We start from the raw sequence: 22,378 nt of genomic DNA on the forward strand, positions 1-22,378 counted from the left end.
GGGAGGGTGAGAGGGAGGGAGACGCAAGAGGGAAGAGATATGGAAACATATGTATATGTATAACTGATTCACTTTGTTATAAAGCAGAAACTAACACACCATTGTAAATCAATTATATACTCCAATAAAGATGTTAAAATATATATATTTTTTAAATATATGGAAGTGTTATACACATTCAATATGTAATAACTTTCCTAACACTTTAAATTTTATTTTTACATAATTCTATAAAAATAAATTATTTATTAAATATTTATTAATTATTTAACATAATTCCATTAAAAAGACATCTAAACATTTTTCACCAACACCCAGATAGGACATGACACCTTATGTCCCCCAGAAGCTTTCTCCAGTGTCTCATACAAATACAACCATCAGTTTCTACCTGTGCCATGAGATGAGAACAGTTGGGACGCACTGAACTACTATATTCTCACCACCTAAAACCATTTGTTGAGCGAATGAGTAGACAGCTGTGATATGGAAAACCAAACTCACAAAAAAACAAAACAAAAAGGGTCATACGTTTCACAGAATTTTATGCAGCAGTTCAACTTCAAAACTTCATTCAGAAAATAATCAAAATAATATTCCAATTTCCTTATACCAACAGCAAATTAGAATCCAAAAGAGTCATCAGCGACGTTACAGAAACAGAGCTCTAAGTTCCAGGAAAACAAAGTAGTCAAATCAACTCTAGTACATAGTAGAATGTAGCATATATGACCTGCTCTGGAAAAGTTATGAGTTGGCACCTTATAAAAAACATATGAGTTGAAAAGCAAACCTAGGAAATTATCATTCTATAAGGAATAAGGAAGTACTATCCAGTTTTACAGAGAAAATAAATCACAAAAGAATCCAAATAATTTACTTTTTAAATGACTGGATAATCTAAACCCAATCTATGTTTAATCTTACTTGGCTAAAAACCCAAATGGTTACATTATTTCAAACATTTATTTAAGCCCACAAAGTTATTCATAAATATCATCTCTGTAACACCTAGCTTTATATCCTGATACAAAGTGATACAGCAAGACTTAAGTGTTATGAGCTTTGCTATAGAATATAAAGCAGATTCCAGTGTTTATTACCTTTTAGAAAGCAGTTTGTCTTATCCTATAAAGTCTCCTTTATCCTATAATGCTTTGTAATTAAAATTTCACTGAACAGAATGCTACTAAAATAAAGCATTTTATACAACTAGGCTTTCCCACATTTTTAACAAATGACTCTGAGATCATATTTAAATCTTATAATAATTAATACTTTATAATTAAAAGTCATCTAGTAAAAGCTCCTTCATTTTACAGAGGTGGAATGCAAAGCTTAGTAAAATTAAATGACTTCCCCAAGGTAAGAATTATGCAAGTACTAAGGATATAACAGTAAACAAGATATGTGTCATCCCTATCTTTAATCTAGTTGAAGTGAAGTATACAGAGTTATGATGGGGGAAGAACCTTTGCCACAAATATAAAGATTGTGATTCAAGTACAAAGAGGTCACTCCTACTGAAAAAACTAAGGGAGAAGTATTTGTTAACAAGAAACAAAAAGGCCAGGTAAAGCACAGAGCATAGCAACTATAAAAGGCAAGAAAATTAAAAGAAAGTAAACTAAGGTCTCACAATTTCATACCTATAGCTATGAGTAGAAAAATTTCTGAGATGCTGTAAAAAGGAATATGGGAATAAAATTAGAAAGGCACTAGACAACTAGATGTAGTTATCAGAGCTCTCCTATATACATATATGTAAGTATATACGTAAACACACACAAGCTCACCAACCTATAGCATTTAGACCTCTAGACAGACAGGCAGACAAATAGTGATCTCCTCTTAGTTTGCAAATTATCTTTCTAAAGCATATTAAGCATTTCTAAAGAATATTAAATACTTTTGTCTATTTGTTTACTGAATTTTCACTGATTTAACACACCTTTATTCATTTAATGACTAAAAGAACATTACAAGGTTGTCATAATCTCAGTGTCCTCAACCCTGCCATGAGTAACTCCTTCCTACCAAGGACTCTTCTAGATGGTAGTAGCAGAGATGAATACAACAAAGTGCCTACAGTCATAAAACTTAGAGAAGAACAGACAATAAGTACATATATTTAAGAATGACACCACATACATATACATGGTATGTGTGTGCGCACACAAAAGGCAGGGAAAATTGATAGACAGTAACCATATATGGTGGTCAAGGAAGGCTTCTCGTAGAGGCAGTGACCTATTAAAGTGAGGGAGACCTATAGAAAGAAAAGGAATATCGTAAGGAAACAGTCACACATAAACATGGGGCAAGAACATGCCGCACCGAACAGACTGCAAGTACAAAGGCCCTAACATGAGAATTACTTCGGCATGTTCAAAGAAGAACAAAGAGCCCAAGAGGCTACGGCCGGACAGAGAAGAGAGATGAGATCAGGAAGTTATCAGCAGGAGCCTCATCATATAGGGCTTGGTTAGGATTTTATTCTGAGTGTAACAGGGAACTAGAACAGGAGAGTGCTGTGAATTAATTTATATTTTTAAAAGTTCATTCTGGTTGCCGTATACGTAACTCACTGTATTTAGAAGGGCAAGTAAAGAAGCAGAGATACAAGTTATATAATCCTAAACAAAAGGTGGTAGGAGTTTAGACTTGGAGGTGACAGAGCAACTATTTATTGCAGGGTCTGGGGTATATTTTGTTAATGTGTGGGATATGGAGTATGGGGGGAGAAAGAAAAGTCACAGAAGGAGGTTTCAAGGATGAAAATTGCTAAGACTGCACAATAATTTGCTTACTAAAACTGTTTTCAAAATTATAGCCTTTATGGTTGGTGTGCCAGTTGTTTACCGGCTTTCACCACTACATCACCCTTCCATAATCTCCTCCTCTATGTTGCCAGGAGCTAGAAATCTTCAAAGCATATTTCTCAAACCCCCTGCAAGCCAAGAGGTTAGGCTCTGCAAATAGGATCTGATGTTAGATTAAGAGGCAGGAGATAAGGAGAAGCCACTTTTTCTTTTCTGCTTCTGTTCTGACACAGCCATCAGTGAGCAACTGAGCTACTCCAAATTTCGGCAGCGTCCGTGACCAATCTGAGGGTGTCAGTGGGACTGCAGGCTCCGAGGCTCTTGCAGCCACAGCAAGCAGGCAAGCCTGACTTCCTGGCTCGGCAACAATGGCAGTGTTCTCAAGAGTGCAGTACTTAGGGGCTCTAGCACCACCACTTCCACCCTTGCTCCTGCAACCCCTAAGGACAGTAGCTCCTTCCTATGTTGACTGATCTCTAGGTGGCATCACTGTGGCTTTTTGCATTCCTACAACCCTTCCAACACTTTGTAACCAATTCACTATATGAAAACCTTTCTATAAGAAATACCGTATGTGGTTTCTGTTTTCCCGAACGGATACCAACCAATATAGTAAAGGAAGAAGTATCACTCCCCAGGATCTAGCTGCACATATTTTGTTCCTCATCATAACACCCTTACACGTTGGTATCGCAAATTCTACTATTCCCCTTTTATAGAACAGTAAACTGAAAAATGAAAGTGATTAAATAAACTGACCAAAACTATACAGCTAATAACAGTGAAGCCTAAACTCAAAGTTGTTTCTATCTAAATTCTATGCTCTTTTTACAATGTTAAAATCAAGAAATATCGATTGCTTTCAATTTTAGAAAAGGAAAAAAAAACACATTATTGGAATCAGTTCAGGAAACCAGCTGCACATTAACAGCACTAGCACTAAAAAGACCAATCTCTATCCTCTTGAAGCAAACTATACTTATATACCTTGCTTCAAACAAACCTCATTTTTAAAGACTCAATTTACTCTAAGAGAATGATTTATAAAATACTCTGAACTTAAGTTTTCTTGACAGGACAGATTTCAACATACATTTAAACTATTTATTTACCATAAGTTTATCTTACTCATAACTTTTCACATATAAAACTATAACAAAAAGAAAAATATTCTTATATAAAGCAATAATATAAGACTTACTGATTTAAAGAAAATATCAGAAATAGGACTACTACAAAGGATACTATATTACAAAAAAAATTTAACCTATTATGTTAATTTAAAATCAGTAACTTAAAAAAAATTAATTCTCATTATGTTACACTTTTTAAGAAGTTTGAATCCCAAAGGTCCCTGATTTAAAAAGAAATCAAATATACTATACACTAGCATCCAAATTCAATAGAAGGCAAAGAGAAAATTAATAAGAGGTCATTAAAGACAAATTGGTACAAAATATTAGAGCTAAAATCATAAAAATATTAGAAGAAGACAAAGGGATTAATCTGCATGATCTGGGATTTAGCAATGGATTCGTGGATATGACCCCAAAAGCAGGAGGAACAGAAAAAAAAAAAAAAAGATAAATTGGATTTCATCAAAATTAAAACTTCTATTTATTTATTTTTATTTATTTATTTTTGGCTGTGTTGGGTCTTCGTTGCTACACGCAGGCTTTCTCTAGTTGCAGCGAGCGGGGGCTACTCTTCATAGTGGTGCGCAGGCTTCTCATTGCGGTGGCTTCCCTTGTTGCAGAGCACGGGCTCTAGGCGCACAGGCTTCAGTAGTTGTGGCACATGGGCTCAGTAGTTGTGGTTTGCAGGCTCTAGAGTGCAGGCTTAGTAGTTGTGATGCGTGGGCTTAGTTGCTCCATGGCATGTGGGATCTTCCTGGACCAGGATCAAACCTGTGTCCCCTGCACTGGCAGGCGGATTCTTAACCACTGTGTCACCAGGGAAGTCCCAAAATTAAAACTTTTAGAGAGTGGCCAAGATGGTAGAGTAGAAGAACCCTAAGATCACCTCCTCTCACGAACACACCAAAATCACAACAATCTTCAGAACAACCATCATTGAAAAAGACTGAAACCTACCAGAAAAGATTCTCTACAACTAAAAACATACAGACAGAACCACAACAAGACTGGTAGGAGGGGTGCACCTGTGATATAATCAAATCCCATACCCCCCTGGTAGGCGACCCACAAACTAGAGAAATAAATTACAGATGTTCTCGCACAAGAGTGAGAATGCTGAGCCTCACATCAGGCCCCCAGCCTAGAGGTCTGGCACCAGGAAGAGCCCCCAGAGCATTTGGCCTTGAAGGTCAGTGGGGCCTGACTGCAGAAGCTCCACAGGACTGGGGGAAATAGAGACTTCACTCTTAAAGAGCACACACAAAATCTCAGGTACACCAGGACCAAGGGCAAAAGCAGTAATTTGATAGGAGCCTGGGCCAGACCTAATTCTGGTCTTGGAGGGTCTCCTGGGGAGGCTCCTGGGTGACTGTGGCCCACCCTGGGGACACAAACACTGCTGGCAGATGTATCAGGGAATATTCATCTGCGTGAGCTCTCCTGGAGGCTGACATTTTGGCACAAAGGCCTGGCCCCACATAAAAGCCTGTAGGCTCCAGTGTTGGGACGCCTCTGGCCAAACAAAAAAACTGAGCAAGGACACAGCCCCATTCATCAGCAGACAGGCTATCTAAAGACTTCCTGAGCCCACAGCAGCCTCTAGACACACCCCTAGAATGGCCCTGCCCACCAGAAGATGAATACCCAGCCCCACCCACCAGGGGGCAGGCACTGGCCTCTCCTGTCAGGAAGCTTGCAGAAGCCTCTAGACCAGTCTCACCCACCAGGGGGCAGACACCAGAAGCAAGAAAATTACAGTCCAGCAGCATGCAGACCAAGTCCACAAACACAGGCCAGACACTACCCTGGGACCAGCTGGCCCCTAGCCCTTGTGACAAGAGGGGAGTGCACTGCTGGGACACACAGGACGTCTCCTACAGAGGGCCACTTTTCCAAGGTCGAGAAACTTAACGAACCTACCACGAACCTATTGTCTAAAATAGCAATTTAGACAAAATTAGGTGACAGAGGAATATGTTTCAGACAAAGGAACAAGATAAAACTCCAGAAGAACAAAGTGAAGTGAATATAGGCAATCTAACCAAGAAAGATCTTGTTCAGAATAACAACCATAAAGATGATCAAAGAACTCAGGAGAAGGGATGCACAGAGTGAGAAATTAGAAGTTTTTAACAAAGAATTAGAATATATAAAGAACAGCCAAACAGAATTAAAGAATACAATAACTGAAATGAAAAATATACTAGAAGGAATGAATAGTAGACTAACTGAGGCAGAAGGATGGATCACTGAGCTGGAAGATAGAACAGTGGAAATCACTGTCCCTGAACAGAAAAAAGAAAAAAGAATGAAAAGAAATAAGGACAGTTTAGCAGACCTCTGGGACAACATCAAGTGTGCTAATATTCACTGGATAGGGGTCCCAAAAGGAGAAGAGAGGAAGGGCCTGAAAACATATTTGAAGAGACAATAGCTGAAAACTTCCCTAATCTGGGGAAGGAAATAGTCACCCAAGTCCAGGAAGTGCAGAGAGTCCCATACAGGATTAACCCATAGAGGAATACACCACAACACACTGTAATCAAAATGACAAAAATTAAAGATAAGAGAGAATATTAAAAGCAACAAGGGAAAAGCAACAAATAACATACAAGGGAACTCCCATAAAGTTATCAGCTAATTTTTCAGCAAAAGCTCTACAGGCCAGAAGGGAGTGGCAATATACACTTAAAGTGATGAAAGAGAAAAACCTACAACCAAGAATAATCTACGCAGCAAGGCTCTCGTTCAGATTTGGTGGAGAGGTCAAAAGCTTTACAGACAAGCAGAAGCTAAAAGAATTCAGCACCACCAAACCAGCTTTACAACAAATGTTAAAGGAACTTCTCTAGGCAGAAAAGGCCACAACTAGAAACAAGAAAATCACAAAATGGAAAAGGCAAACATACAATAAAGGTACGAAATCATCCACGAACAAAGCTAGTAGTAAGGTTAAAAGACAAAAGTAGTAAAATCATTTGTATACACAATAAGCAGTTAAGGGATACAGAAAACAATTTGATGCAGAATATAGTATCAAAAACAGTGGGGCTTCCCTGGTGGCACAGTGGTTGAGAATCTGCCTGCCAATGCAAGGGACACGGGTTCGAGCCCTGGTCTGGGAAGATCCCACATGTCATGGAGAAACTAGGCCCATGAGCCACAACTACTGAGCCTGCGTGTCTGGAGCTTGTGCTCCGCAACAAGAGGCCGCAACAGTGAGAGGCCCGCGCACCACGATGAAGAGTGGCCCCCACTCGCCACAACTAGAGAAAGCCCTCACACAGAAACGAAGACCCAACACAGCCATAAATAAATAAATAAATAAATAAAATTTTAAAAACAAAACAAAACAAAAAAAACAGTGATCGTGAGGGGAGGAGGGTACAAATGCAGGTTATTTAAAATGTGTTTGAAATTAAGAGATCAGCAACTTAAAACAAGCATGTATAAATACAGACTCCTATAAAAAACCTCATGGTAGCTGCAAAACAAAAATCTATAACAGATATACACACAAAGAAGAAAAAGGAATACAAACATAACACTGAAGAGAGTCATCAAATCGTAAGACAAAACCAAAGAAGAAAGGGGAAAAAAGACCTATAAAAACAAATCCAAAACAATTAAGAAAACAGCAATAGAAACAAACATATTGGTCATCATCACCTTAAATGTAAATGGACTAAATGCTCCTACCAAAAGACAGACACTGGCTGAATGGATACAAAAATAAGACCCGTGTATTTGCTGCCTACAAGAGACTCACTTCAGATCTGGAGACACATACAGACTGAAAGTAAGGGAATGGAAAAAGGTATTCCAAGCAAATGGAAATCAAAAGAAAGCTGGAGTAGCAATACTTATATCAGACAAAGTAGACTTTAAAATAAAGACTGTTACAAGAGACAGAGAAGGACATTACATAATGATCAAAGGATCAATCCAAGAAGAAGATATAATTGTAAATATATATGCACCCAACATAGGAGCACCTCAATATATAAGGCAAATGTTAACAGACACAAAAGGAGAAATTGACATTAACACAATAATAGTGGGGGACTTTAACACCCCACTTACATCAATGGACCGATTATCTAGACAGAAAATCAATGAAGCAATACAGGACTTAAATGACATATAGACCAGACAGACTTAATTGATATTTATAGAGTATTCCATCCAAAAGCTGCAGAACACATTCTTTTCAAGGGCACATGGAACATTCTCCAAAACAGATCACATGCTGGGCCACGTAGCAAGCCTCAGTAAATTTAAGAAAACTGAAATCATATCAAATATCTTTTCTGACCACAAGGCTATCAGGCTAGAAATCAACTACAAGAAGAAAAACTGCAAACAACACAAACACATGGAGGTTAAACAATATGCTACTAAACAACCAATGGATCACTGAAGAAATCAAAGAGGAAATTTTAAAATGCCTGGAGACTAATGAAAACAAAAAAACCCAACTATCCAAAACCTATGGGATGCAGCAAAAGCAGTTCTAAGAGGGAAGATTATAGCAATACAATTCTACCTCAGGAAACAAGAAAAATCTCAAACAAACAACATAATCTTACGTATAAAGCAACTAGAGAAAGAAGAACAAACAAAATCCAAACTTAGTAAAAGAAAAGAAATCACAAAGATCACAGAAGAAATAAATGAAATAGAGACTAAAAAAACAATAGAAAGATCAATGAAACTAAAAGCTGGTTCTCTGAAAAGGTAAACAAAACCGATAAACCTTTAGCCAGAGTCATCAAGAAAAGAAGGGAGAGGGCCCAAATCAATAAAATCAGAAATGAAAAAGGAGAAGTTACAACCGACGCCACAGAAATACAAAGGATCATAGGGAGAATACTATGAGCAATTATATACCAATAAAATGGACAACCTAGAAGAAATGGGCAAATTCTTAGAAAGGTACACTCTCCCAAGACTGAACCAGGAGGAAATAGAATATATGAACAGACCAACTACCAGTACTTAAATTGAATCAGTAATTTAAAAACTCCCAAGAAGTAAAAGTCCAGAACAAAATGATTTCACAGGTAAATTCTACCAAACATTTAAAGAAGAGTTAACACCTATCCTTCTGAAACTATTCCAAAATATTGCAGAGGAAGGAACATTCCCAAACTCATTCTATGAGGTCACCGTCACCCTGATACCAAAACCAGACAAAGATATCAAAAAAGAAAAGTATAGGCCAATATCACTGATGAACACAATGTAAAAATCCTCAACAAAATATCAGCAAACTGAATCCAACAATACATTAAAAGGATCATACACCATGATCAAGTGGGATTTATTCCAGGGATGCAAGGACTTTTCAATATCTGCAAATCAATCAGTGTGATACACCACATTAACAAGTTGAGGAATAAAAACCATATGATCATCTCAATAGATGCAGAAAAAGCTTTTGATAAAATTCAGCATCCATTTATGATAAAAACTTCAGAAACTGGGCACAAAGGGAACCTACCTCAACATAATAAAGGTCATATATGACAAACCTACAGCTAACATCATACTCAATGATGAAAAGCTGAAAGCACTTCCTCTAAGATCACAAACAAGACAAGGATGCCCACTCTCGCCACTTTTATTCAACATAATTTTGGAAGTCCTAGCCACAGCAATTAGAGAAGGAAAAGAAATAAAAGGAATCCAAGTTGGAAAAGAAGAAGTAAAACTGTCACTGTTTGCAGATGACATGATGCTCTACACAGAAAATCCTAAAGATGTTACCAGAAAACTAATAGAGCTCATCAATGAATTCAGTAAAGTTGCAGGACACAAAATTAACATACAGAAATCTGTTGCATTTCTATACAATAACAACCAAATATCAGAAAGAGAAATTAAGAAAACAATCTCATTTACCATCACATCAAAAAAGAATAAAATACCTAGGAATAAACCTACCCAAGGAGGCAAAGTGAAAAGACAACCTACCGAATGGGAGAAAATATTTGCAAATGTTGTGACCAACAAGGGATTAATTTCCAAAATATACAAACAGCTCAATATCAAAAAAACAAACAACCCAGTAAAAAAAAAATGGGCAGAAGACCTAAATAGACATTTCTCCAGAGAAGACATACAGATGGTCAAGAGGCACATGAAAAGATGCTCAAACTGCTAATTACTGTGAAATACAAATCAAAACTACAAATGAGGTATCACACCTCACTGTGGTCAGAATGGGCACCATCAAAAAGTCTACAAATAATAAATGCTGGAGAGGGTGTGGAGAAAAAGAAACCCTCCTACACTGTTGGTGGGAATGTAAATTGGTGTGTCATTATCGAGAACAGTATGGAGTTTCCTTAAAAAACTAAAAATAGAGTTGCCATATGATCCAGCAATCCCCCTTCTGGGCATATTTCTGGAGAAAACTCTGATTTGAAAAGATACATGCACCCCAATGTTCATAGCAGCACTATTTACAATAGCCAAGACATGGAAGCAACCTAAATGTCCATTAACAGAGAAATGAATAAAGAAGATGTGGGGTGTGTGTGTGTGTATATATATATATGCACACACACACACACACACACCAGAATACTACTCAGCCACCAAAAAGAATGAAACAATGCCATTTGCAGCAACATGGATGGACCTAGAGATTATCAAGTGAAGTAAAACAGAGAAAGACAAATATCATAGGATACCACTTATATGTAGAAGCTAAAAAAATGATACAAATGAACTTATTAACAAAACAGAAATAGACTCACAGACACAGAACACAAACTTCTGGTTACCAAAGGGGATAGTGGGGGTGGGGAGAGGGAGGATAGCAGTTTGGTATTAACATAATACAGTCTACTATATATAAAATAGGTAAACAATAAGGACCTAATGTATAGTGCAGAAAACTATACTCAGCATCTTGTAATAACCTATAACGGAAAGGAATCTGAAAAAGAATATATACATATGTATAACTGAATCACTTTGCTGTACACTTGAAACACAACACTGTAAATTAACTATACTTCAATAAAAGAAATTAAAACTTTTATGCATCAAATGACATTATCAAGAAAATAAAAAGACTACTTACAGAATAGGAAAAATTATTTATATATCATATATCTGATAAGGGTGTAATATCCAGAATATATAAAGAATTCAAGTAAAAAACATGTTAAATGGGCAAAGGACTTAAGTGGACAACAATGGTAATAATGGCAGAAGAAAATACACAAATGGCCAATAAGCAGATGAAAAGATGCTCAACCACACTGGTCATTAGGGAAATGCAAATCAAAACCACAATGAGGGACTTCCCTGGTGGTCCAGTGGCTAAGACTCCACACTCCCAGTGCAGGGGGCCTGGGTTCAATCCCTGGTCAGGGAACTAGATCCCACATGCCGCAACTAAAGATTCCACACGCCGCAATTAAAAGATCCCACATATTTTCAGTAGACTTTTACAAAACTTATAAAGGAATTTCACGACATTCCAAAAGTACTACATATCCCTCATTCTTGAAGATCTGTCCTCAAAGGGGATATATTCGTATCTTAAAAGAAATAGCTAATTTTAGAATGATGACTTGTACGTCTTTCTTCTTGAAATTGCTTAAAAACTTATAAAGGCACAACTTAAAGGAAAAAAATTAACTTTTATGGGTGTGTACTTCACTGAAATTAAAGTTCACTATTATAGAATGGGAAATAATACACATCTATACTTTCTCCCTCTCTGTCTCTCTCACACACACACACTTTTAGATCCACACAACTAAAAAGTTGTTGACAAATCAAAGTCATTCATTTTCCAACTTAAGTAATTTTATAAAATACTGCCACCAAAGAAAAGTACTAAAACATGAACATGGTCATAATAACACCTATTTACTAAACACTTACTGTGTGAAAATTTATCATTTCTTGAAGACTGTCAGAAAATTTGGTCAAACTTGTCTATGAGAAAGAAATCAAAAGAAAACCAAGTCATTTAAGAGCTACTAATATAGGCCACAAAAATGTTACTTCAGCATTTCTGACAGAAAGATCAAGTTACACTGTAAACAGTAACATTTATTTCTCACTAGGACAATCTCACTACCTCTCAGGCATGCTCTGCAGAGAGGTCAAGTCTACATGTAGTAACATAAAACCCTAGAACAGTCAAAGAATTAGCCTGCCCTATCAATACTATTATACTAGCAAATCGAAATGACCCATGTAAACCTAAGATAAAGTTGAGTATATCAAGACTGTCCATTTAGGCATCTATGGATCACATAATCATCAAATTACAACCATTTCTGTACCAGTTATTATTCTTCATAAAAGAAATGTCATAATACCACATAGTATAGCAAGGGGTCTAAGCTAACACAGCATAGCTAGCTGAGCAGAACTTTCCTATGCAGCCCCAAAAATGTATAGTTAGATACTAGTCTTGGGTTAATGCTCTCTGCTTGCCCCGATAAACAGCTACTAATAAGCATGATCCTACTCTCACTGCTCAGGTCCCCTTGTAGATGCTTCAGTTCACCTAGCAGCAAGTATAGTAAACTTATAACCACAATGCAAATCAACCATCACCTTCTAACTGTCCCAGAAAACAGGATTATATCAGATAGCACCAACAGGTGATAGCTTTTCAACTTCTAATTTTAAGGACCACTACTACTATTAATAAGGTAAATGGATGCATAATTCTCTAACATCTTGTTTCATTTACCATTTTAACTAAATGTAATAATACTAACCTCAACTACAGCATCATTGCTAGAATACTGTGCCAGGTCTCGAATCCCATTCATGAACTGTTTATTTGCAACACAAAAGGCTTTTCCAGTATCAATCATTGCAATACATAGCTTCACAAGCTGAAAAAGAAAAACATCATATCATTGAAAATAATTTTACAAATTACTTAATCAAACAAGTGCTAGCATTAACCACATGAGTTAGCCTAGTTAAGACAAATCATAGTTCATCAATAAACCCAAAATAGACTAAATGAAAATTGTGTTTTTTCCTTTGGCTTAAAAAGTAAATTCATAAGAGAACTGTACCAAAAAAAGTTGACCTTTCAGGATGTAGAGGCTGTCTGATGACAACAACAACCAATCGTTTTATCAAGTTAAATTCAATCCCATAAATTAACTCCATAAAAATGTATTAAGCACCCCTTGGAAGGAAGGAAAGGAAACTTTAGGCAGAGCAAGCAGTATGATAAAAGATTTTTTAAAAACACAACTATGGTATGGTGGAGGAAAGGGAAGTAAACTGGTATGGTGGGTTAGTCATGCTGGTCATTTTAATATCAGACTATCAAAGCAGAATTGCTTAATCAACCATATTTCTCTAATGCCTACCATCTAGGCATTGTGCTAAATCTTAGAACAGAGCTTCTCTCTCTCTTCTCCTGTCCCCTCCTTTCTTCTTTCTTTTTTTCAATCTTTCTCTTTCCCTTTCATTTCTTTTTTTTTTCTATCCCTTCCTTGTTTCTTTCTTTAGTTCACTCAGATACAGAACATTTTCTTTAAGCAAACAAAATCTTGGGTGAAAATCAAATATTAAAAAAGATAAAAGTGGACATGCTCTAGATGAAGGAAGGGTAATGAGAGGGTGGGAAGAGGGGCCACCAAGAAGAGGATAAAGAGCTTAAGAAACTTTAGAAGACAGCTCAAGGATCTCATGAGTGTAATTTAAAACTGTTACCCTGGGACCCGGAGGAACAGAAGTGAAAAACATAATCTCTGTTCTAATTCTAACCATTCAAAAAGCAGATAAATTCTATTTAGCACAAGTACAACTGCTACACTCATCAAAACCACGCAAGAGGGAACAAAGGAGGAACGTGTAATGAGGGTTATGGGGATCAAGGAAGGGTTCCTGGAAAAGGTAACACTTGAGAAAAGCCCTGAACACCAACAGGAATTAGCCAATCAGATAAGGGTAATAAGAAGACACTTCTCTAGGAAAAGCATGTTCTAAGGCCCTGAAGCTTAGATGGCAGGGCAAACCAGGGGCACTAAGTAGCTTAGCACAGTGTGAAAATGTATACAAGGGCCAGATCAGGAAAAGCCTTGTGTGCAAAGCTAAGGTGTTCACATTTTATACGAAAGGAAATGGAAAACAATAAAGACATCGAATGGGTGAGTTGACCAGAGTTGCATTTTAGAATGATGACCTAAAAGAAGAAAAAGTAAGATACAGAAGTAGAAAGAATAAAGATAAGGAGATTAGACCAAAAACTAAGAGAGCCTGAATTAAGGCAGTAAGCAGGGAGAGAAGAGAGGAGACAAATTTAGAAATTAGTTGAGTACCGAAGTACAATTATGCAGATGATGTCCTACCAAAGGGAAAAACAGGGGATGAAATCCAGCCTGAGCTCTGCTTGCTGAGGGCTATATCTGCTACTATACTGTCCAGCAAAGACTTGTCTTAACAGCGTTGGGCCTGTGAGGTAGGCCTGAGCTAGATGGGTCTGTGAAATAAGCCAAGTGGAAAGTCTATCAAACCCAAGTGAAAATAGATATTTAAAGCTCAAAAGAGAGAAGTGTACTGTAGATACACATACAGGAGTCAGCAGCAAATAAAGTATCAGTGCTACAATGCTACAGCCTAGATAAAAAGCAGGGGTCACAGTGTGTACAGTGAGGACCCCACAAAGGAGACTAAAAAGGAAAAGGGAAAGGTAGGAGGAAAAGCAACAGATTAATTTCATCAAAGTCAAGAAAGAACAAAGTATCAAAAGATGGATGATGAATAGGTTGAAAATCCATAAAGGTCAAGTTTTAAAATCACTTAAAAAAAAGTTTGTTGAGTTGGTGATAGTCACCAGCATCCCTAGCAAGAATAGTTTTAAGAGAAACTGGGGGGCTGTAGCCAGATTACAGTGAGTTATGAACTGTAGATGAAGAAGACATAATGAGAGGTCAATTCTTCATCAATATATATTCTATAGAATATCCCAGGGGAACATTCAATACCAAAATAAGGATTCTGTGATCAAATAAGTCTGGGAAACTCATTTTGTCAAGTTAGACAGATTTCTTTATTACTAAATTTGTAAGAGCTTTTGATATATTAATGTGTATTATGAATCCTAGAAAGGAAGTATATAATAGGTAGCATTTCTCAAAATTATCTGACATTGAATTCTCTTTAGAGGAAGCATCCTCATAGGACCAATGTTCCACAAAACCCACTATGAGAAATGCTGGCAGAGACTAGCCCTTCAAATAGTTTGCTATTTCAAAAAAAAAAGATATCTTAACAACCAAAAAAACTAATTCTAAAATTCATATGAGTAACCAACATGCAAGGGCATCAAAAAAAATTGAAAAAGAGTAATGAGGTGGAGACATTAGCCCCACGTTAAAATATACAGGTGCAGTAATTAAAATTACATCTGGTAATGGATGTGAATAGACAAATTGGTTAATGAAAGATAATACAGAGTAAAGAAGCAGATACACACTCCAGCCAGGGGGGTAAAAAATTATCCAATAAATGACACAAGGACACTGGATAGCCATCTAAAGCCATCTAAAAAAAGAAAGAAACTAAGTTGCATTCCAAACCCCCAAATTAATTTCAGATGGAATAAATATTTAAACATAAAACATTAAATCAGAAAGCCAAGAGAAAACAGGAGGTGGTATTTTTTATAATCTCAAAGTAGGAAAAGTCTTTCTGAAAAGGATGCAAAACTCAAAAGCCATAGAAGAAACTAATCAATTCAAATACATAACAATAAAACATTTAGATAAGGGAGAAAAAAAAACTTAGTCAAAAGACAAATGACAATATTGGAAAACAATATTAGCAACAAATCACAAGGGACTAATTTCCCTACTACAAGAAAGGGTATACAACTCATTTTTGAAAATCCAACCAGCCACTAGAAAAAAAAAATGGCTGACAGACATGTACAGGTAATTCCCAGAAAAGAAAATTCAAATATACCTATGTCCATGAAAAGAAATTCAACCTCACTCATAATAAAAGAAAAGTAAATTACTATTTTTTATAGAAGAGCAAAGGTCAAAAAATGTGATAACATGCTGTTTTAGAGAAGGTAGGTATGGGGAAATAGGCACTCTCGCACACTGCTGGTGGGAATGTAAACTGGTACAATTTCTGTGAAAGGCAACTTAGCAAGAGCTGTAAAAATTTTAAACATACATGCCCTCTAATGTAGTAATTTCACTTTTAGAAATGTACCATACAGATATATTTGCACATAAGGCACATGACACACATGTAAAGTCATTCATTGCAGCCGCAATAAAACACTGGTAGCAATCTAAGTATCCAACTGTAGGCAACTGGATATATAAATTATGATATATCCATAAAATGAGACACAATCAGCCATTAAAAAGAATGGGGCAGCTCTATAATTAATAATAAGGAACAAAATCTAAATTATATATTTTAAGAAAGCAAAATGTAGAACAACGCTAATATCTTTGTTGGAGTGGGGAGAGAAGAGTACAAATACATATAATCTTTCACATGCTTCAGAGATTTCTGGAAGACCACACAAGAAACTAGGTCAGTGTACTCCTCTGGGATACAGATTAGATGATGACTAATTTTTCACTAGATACACTTTTGTACCTTTGAATTTTGTACCACATGTGTGATATGGCTTATTCAACAAATTAAATAATTCAAAAATGATTAAATTGAAAGTTTCCATAAAAACAGAAACAGAGAGACAGGTTGGTAGTAGAAAATTATGGTTAAAAACAGGTTTATAGGCTCAGTTGGCTTAGGTTCAAATTCTGCTGCCAAACTTAATGCTCTAAGTGATTCGGAGAGATCTCAACCTCAAGAAGCTTCAGGTTCTCCTGTATGACACAATGACAATGGTATCAAACCACAGAGGGTTACTATAGGAGTTAAGATAATGCACTTAAAGATCTTAGCACAAACTGTTACTGGCACATGGTAATTACTTGATAAAGATTTGCAATTCCTTGTCAGAGATGAGATTTTTCTCTTGTTTTGTTTTGATTCAAGAGAAACAAACGTTTTTGTTTACTTAAAATAATGAGGTGGTAGAGAAGGAAAAGGAGAGAGATGGCTAAAGCAAAGCCCTGAGAAGTTAGAGTTTGGAATTACATAGGAAAAGGGATATTTTTATCAAATGGGAAAAAAAATGGAATAAGGACAGATTCTGTTAAGTTTCTAGATTAAAAGCAAGAAATAAAGGTGTTCCCACAAAAAGGAAGTAAGAGACAAGTTCCTCTACTAAGATTGAAGAGCAAGGTGGTAAATCTTGAGAAAACAGTGAAATATAAGAGATGCTAAAGATAGTAAGATAACCTAATTGAGTCTCGGAAAAATTGCTTTGCATCATGAATCCCAGGTATGTGTAGCTCCACCCATTAGTTTCACCAAACAATTGTGTAACCTCTCCTGTAGGGCTTTATAGCCCAGATAAGGGACAGAGGATATAGATGGTTAGACAAATATAGTCAGAATTCTGCAGAGTAGGTGTTATGGAAAGGAAATGAAGGTCTCCAGAAGAGAAATAATGATGTGATAAGTTAAGAGTAGACTGGAAGCGTTCACAGCAGAATTATACATAATAGCCAAAAAGTGGAAACAATCCAAATGTCCATTAACTGATGAATGGATAAACAATATATGGTATATCCATACAACGGCCTGTTATTCAGCCATAAAAAAGGAAATACTGGCAATATTACAACATAGACGGATGAACTTTAAAAACATTATGCTAAGTGAAAGAAGCCAGTCACAAAAGGTCAAATACTGTATGATTCCACTTATATGAAATGACCAGAACAGGCAAATCCACAGAGACAGAAAGTAAATTAGCCAGAGGATGTAGGGAGAGGGAAACTGGAAGTGACTGCTAACAGGTACAGAGTTTCTTATCAGGGTAATGGAATTAAGTAGTATATTCACATTGTGAATATGCTAAAACCACTGAGTTGTACACTTTAAAATGGTGGTTTTTATGTTAGGTGAATTTTATCTCAATTAAAAAAATTATTTTAAGAAATATATAGTGAATAAAAAAGGGATCTGAAATATTGGAAGTGGATAGACTGAAAGACTAGAGATCTAGATAAGCTTGAAAAACAGAAGCAGGAGGAGTCCAAGATAAGAACTGGAAAGACTGGAGACTCACATCAGAAAGTAAGATATCAATGAGCATTCCACAGTTTCAGAGATTACAGCTCTGAGCAACAAGGCACAGCATAGGGCCAGGAAAACAGGTATCAGAATTAGAATAAAGGTCACTATCGCAGGCGTTGGAGGGAAAAGGAAAATGTCATATAGCTGAAGCACAAATACACTGCAGCTATTCAGGGGGAAGGACTGACTGGGTGATAGATAGATAGATACTTGGCCAGCTGTCAAAGTCCTTATTAGATGACGGCGATGACAACTATACTAAATAACATAAGCCTACAAAGAGGGAAGATTTTTACCTAAGAGTAAAATGAGGGCTTTTTCCCTGCTAAAGACAATCTGTCTTCAAGGAGCTCTAAGAGTTTGTTGAAAAGACACCATCATCATTAACATTTTATTTAGAACTTATCATGTGTCAAAGCACTTAACATGTATTAACACATCTCATTCACATAATAACCTTATAATAGATACTCTTATTTTCCCCATTTTGGAGATGAAGAAACTGAGACATAGGAAGGTTTAGGAACTTGCCCAAGGCCATACAGCTTAGTAAGTGGTAAAGCCTTGCTCCAAGGCTTTGTGCTCTTAATTACTAGACTACGCTACAAACCAAAAATTACAATAATATTATGATAATTTAAATGGCAGTACAATTTTAAAATGTAAAAATGCAAGAAATAATGCAATACCTGAAAAAGAACCTAAGTTTGGTAGTACCTGAGCTGTGATTTAAAGGGTATCTGCTTAACAAACAAGGAACAAGCATTCCAGTGAGCAGATGCAATAGATACAGAAATTATATCTAGATGGCCACTATGATGCTCTGTGTATTGCCAATGCCAGAATACCTGGCAGAATGGATAAATAATTGGACCTAGTCGAATAATGCCATCCATTCATGGAGCATTACTCATCAGAAAGAGTGTAACTACTGGTGGCATACATTATAAGCAAAATAAATAGAAGCCAGGTCATCAAGCTAGTTAAACCTGTTGCTGCCATGATTTGCAATATTACAGGTACAACTGGCCCTGCACAAAGTTATGAAATCAGTAAACTAGTTTTAGGCAACCCCTCCCCTCCACAAGTCCTTCTATGCCACCTCCTTCAATAACAACCATTTCTTGCTCCTCACAGGCTCTCTTCTTTAATTGTAACTCCTCATAATTCTAAAGTAAAAATGATCAGTAATAGCTTAAGAATTTGGTAAAGGGACATTGTATAAGGGATTAAGATCTTAAACTAGAGAAATATAAAAGTAACTATGGAAATTCTATTCGGGTGGAAGATGATATTTTAAAAGATGCCAAAGCTTCCATGATGCCCTGAGTAGCCCTTCGGGTAATATGGACTCTAGAAAGGATTTAGGGTTCTTAGTACTGAATGCCAATACTGTGACAACTTGGTTTAGATTTGAATCTTTTGGTTTTAAGATTCTACCAGTCTCTCAACTGCAACCAAGTGATATAAAGCGGGGGCGGGGGGGGGGGAAGATCGCTGCTCATAAAAGCAAATCATTAACAAAAATATTGTAAGACGATTCTGTTTAGGTACTTTAAATTTTGAGGTCCCCCCGACACAAAGTGTTTTGTTTGATTTAGATGCAGTTCTGCCCAAAGAAAATAGATATCCTTATTGTACTACTCTGTGATTCTTTAAAAAAGCCTTCTCCTTCTATATACTCTCTCATAAACCTACCAGAAAATCAAAACTACATCTGCTGCTGCCTACCTTAAGGGTTTAAAAACTTTGTTTCACAGAGTCCTTAAAAATAAATGTAATACTCAGGGGAAAATAATAATAATAATAACAACAACAATGATCCCATATATATAATTTTAAATAGAAAATAAAGTTCTTGAAAATACTATCCTTACAAAAAATTCTAACATTAGTTTTTAAAAACACTTGCCTGGAAGCTTGCTAGTGTTCCTCAGAAAATTTCCAAGTGGTATGTGCTCCCTCAACATGGATCCAGGAGTACAGTGGTGCACAAGAAGAGCACTGAACTAAGAATAAAACAGATGGATTCTAACCCTGGTTCTGCCTTTTCTAACTGTGATTTGAAGCAAGTCCTCTTCACTTTCTGGGCTGTGGGACCCTCATCTATAAAATGGAAATAATCCACTTGTCCTACCCACCTCACAGGATTATTGTAAAAATCCAAAAACATACTATATATCAAAGTGCTTTGAAAACTACAGAGTACTGCACAAAAATAACTTATTACTAAACATTTTCTAAAATTATTGTGTTTTACATATATAACTAATAACTACTGCTTTATATAGTTTCTATACTATTTACATTATATACATATATTTCATGATTTCAAAACATGTGAAAACCATCAGTCTAAATAATATATTTTATATCCTTGTTATTCAAAATGCAGTCTATGGAATAACAGCATTGGTATCACCTAAAATCTGGTTAGAAACACAGACTCTCAGATACCAAGACTTACTGAATCTAGATCCCTATTTTCACCAGAACCCCACATATTCCTATGCACAGTAAGGTTTGAGAAGAACTGCTTTACATAACAATTCCATTTATAATAATAATTACATAAATAGGAAATTATTTTCAGAGAAGGTATTCAAATATACACATTTATCTCCAAAAATTTTAACAATGAACAATGGTTACTTAAGATCAGAAGCCATGTCTTACTCATTCTCATATTTCACTGTTATACAGCAGATAACATTTCTTGGGTAGAGGCCAAAAAAAAAAAAAGATTATCAATAATTAATACAGAAAATAGGAATCAATGTACATTTACCCTTGCATAGAATATGACCATTTAATATCAATTATTAAATACATATTCAGGATTTATGGCATTAGCTGTAAAAAAGGGAAGGAGTATTTAAAATTTTATATTTGAACATGGCCACACCCAAATGTATAAACAAGAGTGATTAGGTTACATATGATATCCATTAAGCATCAAAAAAGATTGCAATCTTTTTGCTGGAGAAGGAAACAACCGTCCAACAATATAAAAGATGTCTAGTCAGACATGGTTCAAATTCTTGCTCTGGCACTTAGACTAAATTTTCAACAAACTACTCAATGTCTCTAGCCTCAACTTCTTCATAATATTGGGAAAGCATTAGCATTTACCCTCACGGAGATAAAAGAAGTCACTTGAACCATCTAGCGTTACAGGAACAAATCATCATGCAAAACAAGAATTAATGTTTTTAAAAGTTAAAGTAAAATTTACCTTATCAAGTTTCAGTTCCAATTCTGCCACATCTCCTTCTACTTCTTCCAAAGCAGCCCTAGAAAAATTAAACATAAAGTAAGTTACTTTGTGTTTAAACATATACTTTACTCTTGAAAAATAACTCCAAGTAAAAAAATAGATATGAATGCTAAAAAATTACACTTCACATAAAGTAATAACTCCCTTAGAACAAAGTATGAATACTGCATAACCATGTATTACAACACATAATACAATTATTGTTTAAGGTAATGAGAGGACGAGGGGAAGATGGAGGAAGAGCAAGACGCGGAGATCACCTTCCTCCCCACAGATACACCAGAAATACTCCTAAAGAACACCTACTGAACGGTGGCAGAAGACCTCAGACCTCCCAAAGGAAAGAAACTCCCCACGTACCTGCGTAGGGCAAAAGAAAAAACAATAAACAGAGACAAAAGGATAGGGACGGGACCTAAACCAGTGGGAGGGATCTGTGAAGGAGGAAAGGTTTCCACACACTAGGAAGCCCCTTCGCAGGTGGAGACTGTGGGTGGCGGAGGGGTAAAGCTTCGGAGCCGCGGAGGAGAGCACAGCAACAGGGTTGCGGAGGGCAAAGCGGGGAGATTCCCGCACAGAGGATCGGTCCCGACCGGCACTCACCAGCCCGAGAGGCTTCTCTGCTCACCCGCCGGGGCAGGCGGGGCTGGGAGCTGAGGCTCGGGCTGCAGTCGGAGCGCAGGGAGAGGACTGGGGTTGGCAGTGAGAACACAGCCTGCAGGGGGTTAGTGCACCATGGCTAGCCGGGAGGGAGTCCGGGGGGAAAAGTCTGGGCCTGCCAAAGAGGCAAGAGACTTTTTCTTCCCTCTTTGTTTCCTGGTGCGCGAGGAGAGGGAATTAAGAGCGCTGCTTAAAGGAGCTCCAGAGACAGGTGCGAGCCGCAGCTAAAAGCGCGGACCCCAGAGACGGGCATGAGACGCTAAGGCTGCTGCTGCCGCCACCAAGAAGCCTGTGTGCGAGCACAG

At 36.8% G+C, this 22,378-nt stretch overlaps 1 protein-coding gene across 3 annotated transcripts in view; it reads right to left on the reverse strand.

The window, feature by feature from the left end:
- The window catches only part of ACAP2 (ArfGAP with coiled-coil, ankyrin repeat and PH domains 2), a 169,632-nt gene that overhangs the window by 79,495 nt on the left and 67,759 nt on the right, over positions 1-22,378 (reverse strand). For all 3 annotated transcript variants that reach the window (XM_060099326.1, XM_060099323.1, XM_060099325.1), the window contains exons 2-4: positions 21,372-21,429; positions 12,715-12,834; positions 11,864-11,917 (exon numbers count right to left, since the gene is read on the reverse strand). In XM_060099326.1, the coding sequence (XP_059955309.1) occupies positions 11,864-11,917; positions 12,715-12,834; positions 21,372-21,429 (232 nt within the window). The remainder of the gene's footprint in view (positions 1-11,863; positions 11,918-12,714; positions 12,835-21,371; positions 21,430-22,378) is intronic.

This window comes from Mesoplodon densirostris, chromosome 5 (genome assembly GCF_025265405.1).
Source record: "Mesoplodon densirostris isolate mMesDen1 chromosome 5, mMesDen1 primary haplotype, whole genome shotgun sequence".
Taxonomy (NCBI): domain Eukaryota; kingdom Metazoa; phylum Chordata; class Mammalia; order Artiodactyla; family Ziphiidae; genus Mesoplodon; species Mesoplodon densirostris.